Raw genomic sequence first — 12063 nt, 5'->3', positions numbered from 1 at the left:
CTTTATAAATTCCATTTTCCACAGTGGCTAAATTGGGTGTATGCACAGATAGACAGAGAAACATGATGCTGACTTAATGCTATCACTGCCTTCACAAGGGATATGAGATTATGCATAACAATGAAGTGTGTATAAACAGCAAGGCTGCATAATAAATTTGTCCTCCCTTTCATGTGTAATCAGGCTTCACTCACCCACTTTCCTTTATCTCTCCATCTAATTCCAGCATCATAGTCATGACTGCAGTGTTCAAATTGTTTTGCTGAAAAATGCACCATGACAAAAACACATAAGCTAATGTTTAAAATGGAGACCACAAGTAGGACTTTAAGCTTTTGTCCTTTTAATCTAATAAAAAAATGTTTTTCCCAATGTCTGCACTAAACGAGATTATCTGTAATTAATTCAAAGGATTTCTGTAAATAAAATAATGTAACAGCTTTTAGGAGCTGAAGTAAATTACACTAAATCCATTTCTGTTAATACATAAAGAGCCAAAGCAATGCACAGTGTAGCCATTGCATCAGTATTAACAGCAGATACTAGTTAAAGCAGGGATTATCTTGTCTGAATTGTCACTAACTCAGTGACCTGTGCTTCCTTTGGTTCATGAGACAAAGCATCCAAAGACACACAATGAGCCTTTACTCTGGCCTGAGGGTCTCATGGACCACATGATTTAAATATGCATAATTATGAGCTTCACTCTGATCATGACTGTGTGTGCCCAGTGCTATATAGCAGATAGATAATAACAATGGGTCTAATAATTATGTGTAATGCAAAAGGTGGCGCTTGTAGAGATGAACCCACAGTGCATTGTCATCTGACTCTGCGGTTCCCCTCAGCTGTAATTTCAGTGTCTTTTGGTTCATTGTTTTCGCTTTTTCGTCAAAACTTTGTTTTGGTTCAGTCACACTACACTCATTCACTTCTTCTGGCAGCAGGTTGCTGTTAAGAGTACTGATAAACCCTCTGAATGCTGTCTTCTCAGCACCCTATGGCAGAATTTATAGTGACTAGCTGGTGAAGAAATTTTGACATCTAGCAGCTAAAGGGTTTGATATTTTACTCAGGATGTGGTGGAGACCAAGAGAGATTTACAAGGACAGTGGCCTCCAATTCTTGTAGAATAATAATGTTTGTATGTCTTCCAAGACGATTAGTTGTACCTTTATCAGGCGATCGTAAGTCAAGACTGTGTGTCTGTCATGTTTTCTGCCCACTAGTGAAAAAAATTGCTTTGATTTAAGAAACCTGTCAGACTTGACGATTCAAGATTGAACTAAAAAACTACACAACTGTTAATTTTTCCTAAATGCTTTAAACAAACTATGTGTCCATGTTTTCCTGAGAGTCAACATTTTGTACTCATTCAAGTTATAACTGGCCTCTCTCAGGACATGTGTGGCTGTTGAAGAGATATCCGCCTCCATATTCGTCAAAAACACCGAAGAGTTGTTTTCAGATGTACAAAATGTACGATGTCAATGTCAAACCCTCTGAAGGAAAGAACGCTGCAGTGTTATCTAAACTACAGTGAAGCCTGAAGGGCATGTATGAGTTACAATTTAGCTTGATGATCACATCTAGTTTTTCTGCTCACAGGACACTTTAAAAGGACAGTGTCACTGGCACCGAAGTCTGTTAGTGGAGACCTGAGTGAGCTGAATGCTGGAGGGAACTGGAGCTGTTGCCCTTTAGGAATAACATATAACACAGAGTACGCATTCTGTCTCTCTTCTTATACACAGAGCACATTTCATTTTTTTCACAGTCACACATGCCCTTTAAAACTCCAATCTCTTTAATATAATTTCTGATATACGGCATACATTGTATTTGATTAGGATATTGCAAACTCAGTAGAGCTTTCTTTGTCACCTAAGGGCCTGTTTTGATGTTTTTTTTACATGACTATACACACATTTAAAATGATTGTGATAGAAACAGCTCTTTACCTCCTGAATGAATCTTAAACTCAGCTTTCAGTGACAGAGATGCAGAAATCCTTTTAATCGTGCAAGCTACTATTATGTTAAGATAATAGCTTGCAAGTGGATTGTGTGTTTAGGTTGTCAGTATTTTTACGACAGTAGTCTCCTTTTTCTCCATCACCCAACACCAGTACGGACAGTACTGAAGCAGCACTCCCCTCTGAAATGACCTCAGATGAATAACAGAAAGATGTAAAGGCAAATCAGTGTGCAGTTTAAAAAAAAATATAACAATACTCTACTTTTGGGAATATTGGGAATACACACTTGACTGTAGCAAAAACTGCAGTATATTAACAAAATGTACTGAAAACAGTTGTTTTTCTTTACATATCTATAAATTTAGTCATGTAGAAGTTGTAGTTTCAGAAACATAGCCAAAGGACCAGTCAGGTTTTACGTTGCCTCTTCCAGAGCCAAGACGTGTGTTGAGTCATAGAGTCCATCACCAATCAGTCAATATGGCAGGAGTAATGAAACACTAGTATTTAATAATATATAAACCAGAGCAGAGGAATGACAGACACATTTTTTACACAAACATACCCGTTAAATTATAAGTCAGGGATAATATAGCAAGAAAGATCATGTAACTAATACTACCAATAATGAATATATGATTGTAATTTAACACAACAAGTCAAATGTGACTCACAATGTTTTCCAGAAAAGTAGCAGATTTTTGTGCTGACTGAAACTGGGCAAACTGTTTATTGTTCTTGATTTATGCATGTAATATTTCCATAATAGACAAATACGTTTTATATAGTCATCAATCACTGAATTAATACATTTGTTATGTGGATAAAATTTGTGCAATATTTTCAAATGAACCTCTCTTACATTATTGGTTATAAAGAATTCATTTTCAGATTAAGCCATGCATCCTTCTTCCATTTATCCAAACACCTGCTTGAATTCATAGTTTTTCTTCAACTGTCAAAGTTGAAGATGCATTTGAACAGTGATGAACACTCAGAAATACACATACATATTAGAAGAGGTTTCACTGTTTAGCAATAAACTGTAAGACAAAATGTTTACACCCATTATTTTTGGAAATCCTAATTGCACCTGTTTGTCCCACAGGTCCATTATTTATGAATGAGTCTCCCTCTGTCACTGTGAGTGTCCCGTTTTCACTTTAGTCACACATTTCTGACAAAAGCCTACGTTACCCAGATGAATGTGTGTCTATATGAGATCACACTGAAGCAGAGAAAAGAAAATGTTTAATGCACTAAACACAATGTTTCAAAAGTCAGTTTTCATCAGCTCACATGCTAAAGAGCTCTAATAATTATGTAACATGATGACACAGATCAGTTCACTGTGGATAATCTGGCACGCACAAGTAGAACAGTGAATTCAACAGCCAGAGCATTAAATTCCTGAATTCACCCAAAACAAAACATTTAAAACACTTGATAATGCACCAACTGTATATATCAAGCAACTTTCCTGTTTGACATACTGTATATATTGTAATTTATAAAAATACTTATGCAGCCATATGATCAGAATCATTAATATGGAGCATTAAACATGTGCATATTGAATTTGAATGTGTCATGTCATAATCTATGTTAATTAATCTACAAACGGTCAAAACAGTAAAGCTCCAAAGACAATTTTCTGTGGATTTCACAAGATAAGAAGTCAATATGTTTCTTGTTCTCTAATTATGTACAGACACTACAAACATTTAAAAAAATATCAGAAACATGAGATAGAATTTGCTTATCAAACATTACAAACAACGAGCAACACAAATTTAAAAACATTTCATTTCAACATTTCATTTCAGAAATGTCAACTTCTCAAAAGTTGCAATAACGATTGTATTGATGATATGTTTTCCAAATATACATTTTTATATATAAGATGAAATATTCCAGATAATTTCCTGTATAATTCTTAAACTAATTCTCAGATTTACTTTACTTTTATTGTCAGTGATTTATCAGATTTTAACTAAAATCATTCTCCTTTAACGGAGGCCCCGCCCACTCGTCCGTGCACATGCGCAATGTGGTTCTGAGTCACATGAACGCGTGACTTCCTGCAGCAGTACCATAGAGCAGTACAGACTGGTGAGTTTCTGTTAAGGCTTTTCAGGCTGTTTTTGTGTCTGTTATCAGCTCGCAGCTGCACACTGTGCTCAGTGGGACACAAACCTACCTCACAAAGACTGTAAACTCCACAGTGTGTCAGAAAAAACACGAGTCTGCGAGTTTAAAGAGACGAAACTCGTCGTAATGCTTCGTGCTTCAGGAAGCGTCCCATTCAGCTTCTGTGATGCGGCCTTTTGTGATTGTTTCACAGGACTCTTGTCGCTGGCCTATAGTAGTCCAAAATATGCAGCTACATTAAGCATGTTTGCCTTTACATGGCTGAAAATCCTATTCATACATTCAGTCACAGTTTCTGATTTTATAAGCAGGTGTTTTCTATGGTGCAGACTATTCAGGAAGTAGGCCTATATTATATTTATTATATTTAAGCACTAAAGTGTTAATGTTTCCAGTATATCTGATGATGTTTTCATATTTAACATCCCCTTGTTTTCGGTGTATGCAGGCATACAACAAACATTTTGGTCTGAATATATGTACAAGAAAGTTACCCAACAAATACAACAATTCAGTGGTAGATTATTTGATATGATCATTTACTATTGCTCCATATTTTGTTCATAGTCTTACATGGCAATTCTGTTGTCTCAAACTAATGATCAATTAAATCTTTGATCACAGTGTGAGATCTCATGACTTTGGACACATTCTTATCTCTGACTCTAACTCTACAAACTTCAACCAATGCAGCAACAAGTATGTTTTGTATTAATTGCTGTAAAACACATATTGTAGGTATGTATTAGTAATATAATCATTATAAGTATCTATAGACTTTTCTACAAAAGTTGTAATCTTCCAATTGCCTATTTTGTAAAGAAAAAAGGGATTTACTTAATAAAAAAACATTTCATATTCGAGAAGCTATAATGCACAAATGTTTTTCTTTTTATGGCAAGTTGCTGTTATATCATTATATGTTAATTATTCTAAGTCTCAGTTAATTTTCTGCCAATCAACCAGCTAATAGATCAAATCATTAGTTTTCACTAATAGATACTAAGCATATAACTAATGCTAAACTAGTATTCGTATATTTGTGAGCTGGCTTTTACTTTTGTCCACAGCTGAGATCTCTCTCTTTGTGATCCTACAGCATGTCTGCCATGTTAAATGCAAATAGTCACATCAGGCTGTTTTTCTTGCTAGTTTAGCAGCTGAACGGTTTACAAATGCAGCACAGAGCACAGATGACTTTCATGTGCAGAAGCAATGTTTAACAGTGTGATTTATGAGAAATAATTGATGAATGTGCTGGCATTAGCTACATATATTCCATACATATTGCCATCAATCACTGACTCACAGCAGACTAATCAAGAAATGACCCAGAAATACGTCTTCCTGCCTGCTGTTGTCATCTAAATCATGTGCACATGAGCAGAGGATTAGTTCTGGATTAATTTGATCTTGACTGTAAATTATCTTTATGTCATGAGTTATGAGTTTTTCTTAAAAAATTGTTTGAAATTAGTTTCATCGTACCATGATGATGATAAATATGGCAAAGTGAAAAGTGCCAACATAACTGATCCACCTAAATATAGCTTGTGAAGAACATGGTGCTCCTGTATTAGACACACAACGGTAAACAAACACAGTCAGTCTCCACTGTATAGCTGAAATCAGTGCAGGTCAGAGAGATCAAATTAATCAGTTAGTTAACTAGTAAAGTAGTTGCCAACTATTTTGCAAATCAATTAATAATCAATCAATAATTTGGATACATTCATTAAGAAAAAAAGAGAAGATTTACTGGTTCCAGCTTCTCTAATGTGAATGTTATTAAACTCAAGTTATGGACTTCTTTACTCTTCGGCATTTTATAAACTAAACAATAGTAATAAGGAAAATAATTGTTGGTTGCAGCCCTACACCAAAAAAACCCTGAAACTGTTAAAACCATGTATCTCTAAGTTTGGTGAGCTCAGGATTAAGTGTCCCTTTGAGTACATTTTCAGAAGAAAAATAACCCATTAAAAACCCAATGGCTTGTCTGAAAAATGACGTGTCACTAAACTAACTGTCTCAGCTCATTAAGCTGACAATTTTGACATTTATTCTGGACAGCAACAAACCATGAGGATAACTTGGAGTCTTGTGTGATCATCTCAAGGCTTTAAACTAATATTAAAATATTGATATATTTTGCCAGTGTTGAGCAAATTGAGTTATTTTGAAGTCTTATTAGAGGAGATTGTGTTTGTAATGATGTAGAAAATCTCTGATTATTCCAAGTGGGTAATGCTCTGGCCTGGTGAAGTAATCGCCAATATTTACAGTCTGCCCTGACGCCCAAGGGCGCCACATCACAATGAGTCGACATTAGTAATTCAACACTGCTCATGCATGCAGAGAGAAATGAGAGATTGCTGAGCCGGGCCTCGCTGTAATTCCCCGTGAAATGTACTGACTGCTAATTTTTTGTTTTTAAGATTGAATAAACTCTCTGCCAGAAAAGCAGGTCACATAAACACTGAACAATGTTGTGGATTACATCAAAACAGAAAATGGGTGGTGTAGATTTTTTATTTTAATCAAGGTGCTTTTCTAACATGTGGCTCTGCTGCAGCAGGTGTGGAGGATGAGCTCTGGCAACGCGACCAGGAAGAAAGTCGGCAGGCAGCAGCAGTTCAACAATGTGATGGCATTTGACCCCGAAACACTGACTGAGATCAAAGGTCTTTTTAGTAAAGTTAGAACTTATGTGAAACCATCCAATGGAGAATGGAACATCCCTGACCCAAATGTTGCTCTCAGACATCCTGCAACTGAGCATAGTCGGCTGCAGTCCCTGAAGGTATCGCTGAACACCGTGAAGAACCAACTCAGTGACAAGAATGTCCAGGTCTGGCATCAGCACACCAACTCCACCAACCGTGCCGGGAAGGTCATCGCTGCTGTCCGTTCTGCTGCCAACGCGGAGATCTGCACTCAGGCCTGGTGCAAGTTTTATGAGATCCTGAGAAGTTTTAATTTACTTCCAGAGGAGGCCCTTCATGATGGGGAGCTGAACACAGTGCACCTGTGTGAAGCTCCAGGAGCCTTTATAACCGCTCTAAACCACTACATTAAAACCAGTGAGTCCACGCGCTATTGCGACTGGAGCTGGGCTGCCAACACCCTCAACCCGTACCACGAGGCTAACGGGGGGAGCACAACCATCGCAGATGATCGGTTAATCTCTAACACGCTGCCCTGGTGGTTTTTCGGCTCAGATAACACAGGCAACATCATGCTCCAGAAGCATTTGTTGGAGCTGCAGGCGTTTGTGGCTAACATGCGTAGAGTTGATGTGGTCACGGCAGATGGTAGTTTCGACTGCCAGGAGAACCCTGACGAGCAGGAAGCGCTGGTGGCATCACTGCATTACTGCGAGGTCATGGCTGCACTGTTGCTCCTCAGCCCCGGCGGCTCCTTTGTGCTGAAAATGTTCACTCTATATGAACATTCCTCCGTCTGTCTTCTCTACCTGCTGAACTGCTGCTTCCACTCTGTCAACGTGTTCAAACCTGCCACCAGCAAAGCCGGGAACTCTGAAGTTTATGTTGTGTGTCTGAAATACAACAGCAAGGAGACTGTGAGGCCTCTGCTGTCAAAGCTAATTCGTAATTATGGACCACTCCTGGCTGACCGTGAGGCACTTTTCCCAGATTCTGTAATCCCGCAGTCATTTGTAACACAGCACGAAGAGGTGTGCTCGTACTTCCACACACTGCAGGTGGAGACGATCACAGAAAACCTGCGATTGTTTGAAGGGATGAGCACAGAGCAGAGGCAGCGGCTTGACCACATCAGAGATTGTACAGCTCAGGAATACCTGCAGCGATTCCAGGTAAGATGTCTGCAGACCAGCAACTTGTCATATAATGTTTGCTATCTTCTCAAAACTCATTTTAGATTCAGTAACACATCACACTCTTATAATAAATAAAAAAAGTTTACCAATGAGAAATCTGGCCAGAAGACAGACTGCAGTATGTGGAGGTTAATGAAAAAAACAAGAGCTTAACGGACCCAAGTACACAAATAGTGACCTTTTTCTTATGCGTTTGCCTTGTTACCTTTTTTAGCTTCAAGATAGATTTAAAACTTTGTCACAGTGCAGGTTCGTGAACTAGATGGACTAGATGGGCTGACCCCTTGGCTGAGTGGTTGGCGCAGTCATCCAGGTAGATGGAAGTGCAAACCTGGTTTGGGAATGGGAACCCATCTTCACTGAAATATGTTTTTTAGTCTGACCAACACTCAAAAAACATAAATATATAGAAGGTATAACCAGCTTTTGTTGAGTTTCCTCATAAATCTCTTTAACAGGCAACTCTCTATCTCTTTATCTGCTCAGCACAATAAACAAAATCTGTTATTTCTCCTTGGTGGAGTCAAGTGGAGTTGTAGATAAAAGTCGTAAAAGTGTGTATATACTTGTGAGTCATGTAGGAGTGTATTTGCAAACTATCTGAGTACTTACTAAGCAGCAATCCAAGGATTATATTCCCCCTGAAGGCATTGAACACTCTGGTGAGCAGTTTATTTTGCACTTAATGCAACTTTTGTCTTTAAGCAAGTCTAAAATCAAACTTGATCAAGTTTCTCTGTTTTCAGGTGAGCTTCCTTCCACGGAGTCGATGGATATCTCGTAACACGGTGAGTCCTGCTTGTTGCAGCGTCTCAGCGGGGCGACCTCTGGGACAGAAGAAGCAAACAGGCTCCTTCAATGAGCGGAGGGAATTGCAGACCCTGAGCTGGAGGGAGCGCATTGAGAGAGGTTGCCATGCTGCCTGGATACAGAGACACTGCACTGAGACCAGCGGAGCAGGCTGCATGCTGGAAGGACCCCGTGAAGACTGTCAAGTCGACTCCTGGTATGTAATTGTCGGCCCTGCACTACCTGCAGTCAGGAACTCTCCATTCTGTGAAGGAGGATTGCTGAACCACCTGAATGAAGCTCTGGTGGACACAGCTGAAAGATCAGTTGTAGACTGGACTCGTGTGTCTCCTTGTGAGTCTTGCCATGTGGTTTGCACTGCTTCCATCTTGTCAGATGTGGCTGGTCTTTGCAATTTCACAATTGACAGTAAAGGCAACAAGAAAAAGAAGCAGTGTCTGGTGTTTGGCAGTCGCTCACTGTGGGATTCCTGTGAAAGCCAAATTGGGAATTTAGTGTTGACATTTTCTGGGGAGCTTTCATTACCTCAAAGAGGCTCCATCACGCTGCACGACGGGGAGCTGCTGTACCAGTATGAGCTCTTGGGCTGTGTTGTGTTTTCCCTGCAGAGCCTGCACCCTGGGGATGTCCTCCTGCTGCCTGTGTTTTCAGCCCTCACTCGTGTCACTGCAGCAGTCGTCCTCTGCCTGCATGTGTGTTTTCGCTCTGTCACGTTCAGGAGTCCGCCCCCTTCAGGTGCAGTCGGAGCAGTGCTCGTGTGTGTTGGCTTCTACCCTGAAGCAGCTGCCCGAATACTCCCAGTCCTTACTGACGTCCATAATTCCATGGGTCAGCTTTTAAGAGGAGAGGAGGACACAGGTAAAAATCCATCTTCTAGATGTGACAGACAGGTGTTACAATTCGTCCCCATGGAGGATTTGCTGACAGGAGGACTGATGGAGTTCTTGTGGACCATGAATTCTGAAATCATCCAACAGAAGCTGCATTTGCTCATATAGTCATAGTGCAGATTAGTGAACTGTGACTGTGACAAACGTTATCCCCTCATTATTTTGCAGGATTTATTCATATTGAATCAGCAGCGTGAATGAACTTCATGAAGTTCGAGTTAAAGTCACTAAATAAGTTTTATAAGTTGATATTAAGGCTAATGACGCTTTTCCAGCAGAGATTAAGTGCTACATATTACACTTTGCTTTCAATGCCTTTTAATTATTATGGCCTTTTCCCCTCTACTTGATAAGGTGGTGGTGTGGATTCAGTGTGAAAGGGGTTCCTCTGTTAGTTACTGTAAGAAATTAAAATTATTGAGTTTAGAAGGACAGTGGCAAAGGTTTAAAGTGGACACTAAATTTTAAGTTAGCACAAAGCTGAAAATTGTATTGAGTTTTGACCTTTGTCCGTATATGAAATCTTAAAGCAAATGGAAAACAACAGGCAGCGTGGCAATAAAATATTTGAGTCAGGCCGATACATTGCCATGGCCAATATTATAATATTGTGTTATATAATTTCAGTTTATTGCAGGTATATTTATCAGCATATAGTGTATGTGCCGACCAATAACAAAGAAATGAGCAGTACTGACATGTCAAAGAAAGTAATGACACAATTATTTTTTTCACTGGTAAATACCCAACTCAGTACAAATCTTGGCCACAATTAATAAAAAAACACATTTAGGGGATCCTTAAGTAAAATTTTATTTTTAATGACAAATATGTTTGCTGATATGCTGTTTTTTTACATTACAATTGCACTAATCAGTATTTTTATATGAAGTGAACAGTGGGTCAGATGCCTTGTGTGTTTAAGGTGAAAGGAGTTGCTCGTAGTGACAAATCCATCAAGAATGATCACCAAACTCTGCATTTCTCCTCTGCTCTTTGGTTTTTTAGCTCATTGTTTTGATTTTTCTGGCCCATGATCTTACTGTTTTGGTTCAGTTTGGCTGCCCTCTTCAACGACATGTCCAACTGCAGAGGTATTTATCTAATAGCTGGTGAAAGTGGAACATGTAACAGCTAGACAGTGAGATATTTCCCTCAGGAGTTGATGATGAGCAAAACAGAATATCAGGCTTAAATTCATCAGAGGGACACAAACACGACTCCAAATGAAAGCTAATGTTGTTCCGTGTCTGCTGGTTGAGTAAATATGCAACTCTTTACTAACACATTTACCATAACAGCTTCATAGGGTGATGATTTGTCATTTTTTTGTTTACAGTTTGTTCTGTTCCCAAGTGGCCACTGGAAATAGAATTAGCATACCACTTTAAATATCAATATCAGCCTATAAAGTCATGGATTTCATACTATAAACTTAACAGCACACTTAACACTTAACTTTTTGAAGATAACTTCTAATTGAGCTAAAATCTTTAATAAAAAAAGATGCAGTAATTAGTCAATTTATCAGACACGTGTACCACATCTAGTTCATCCATCCTTATATTCACTGTACCCACATATTCTTCATCAGGCCGACTCTGTGGCAGAGTTTACACCATCATGTGATAACCTTTACTGTAAATTAAGCTAGTCAGGTCTCAACTTCACCCTGTCATCGTTATAATTTCAGTTATAACAAAATGTTAAGTATGCATCATAAACCACCACTGACATCCTGCAGGCAAGAACAATGTTGTCTGATGACACAAACTTGCAAGTGAAAATTAAATGTACTTTAAGCATTTGATCAACAGAAGTCATCTGTAACTAAAGGATTTTAGGGGATGTTGAATAAACAACAGTCCTCAGCAATAAACCTGTCAGTCGCAGATGGTTACCTACATCAGAGGACCAGAAATTCACCCTCGAGTGCTTGTTGTCTTTGGCAACACTTTATTTTGTGCCAGGATGTTGTAGATCTTTTTGCCTTTTAGCCATCATGCAGCTTACAGCCAAGTTTCTCTCTTGTGGACAGTCTGGGTGCACTGAAGTGTTTTATACTATATAAAGGTGCAGCTGGGAAAATGGTAAGAAAGTAAACATGTATATAGATTTTGGTTTTTGTTTTTTAATATCAATGCCATGTAACTGAGGTTTTTATTTTCATACAAGAAATAAAAAAGTACACTGATGAATGGCATGAAGTCTGCATTTTCTGTTACCTTAAACAGTTTTTACCAACCAAAACCCTGTGATAATGAGTATGTCCTCATATTAACTGAAGCTGTTGCACAAGCTTGATGTCTCCCAGTGATAAAATATTTTGAAACCATAGAGAAATTACTAAATTAACTTTTCTAATACAAACA

At 38.6% G+C, this 12063-nt stretch overlaps 1 protein-coding gene across 1 annotated transcript; it reads left to right on the top strand.

Moving 5' to 3' along the window:
• The first annotated feature begins 4327 nt into the window (after window positions 1-4327).
• Window positions 4328-10412, top strand: cmtr2 (cap methyltransferase 2). Its single transcript, XM_053323134.1, has 3 exons — window positions 4328-4374; window positions 6708-7967; window positions 8738-10412. Exons 2-3 carry the CDS (start codon window positions 6717-6719, stop codon window positions 9797-9799), a joined length of 2313 nt encoding a protein of 770 aa, XP_053179109.1. The 5' UTR covers window positions 4328-4374; window positions 6708-6716; the 3' UTR covers window positions 9800-10412.
• Window positions 10413-12063: the final 1651 nt, after the last annotated feature.

The sequence above is a fragment of the Scomber japonicus genome, chromosome 1 (assembly GCF_027409825.1).
Source record: "Scomber japonicus isolate fScoJap1 chromosome 1, fScoJap1.pri, whole genome shotgun sequence".
Classification (NCBI taxonomy): Eukaryota; Metazoa; Chordata; class Actinopteri; order Scombriformes; family Scombridae; genus Scomber; species Scomber japonicus.
The sequence above is the reverse complement of the archived record's forward strand: the minus strand, read 5'-3'. Positions and strand labels throughout refer to the sequence as shown.

Excerpts from the sequence above, each read along its gene's own strand:
- cmtr2 (XM_053323134.1), top strand. The coding sequence starts at position 6,717 with ATGAGCTCTGGCAACGCGACCAGGAAGAAAGTCGGCAGGCAGCAGCAG. Across the intron at positions 7,968-8,737 it reads AATACCTGCAGCGATTCCAG|GTGAGCTTCCTTCCACGGAG; the intron begins GTAAGATGTCTG and ends CTCTGTTTTCAG.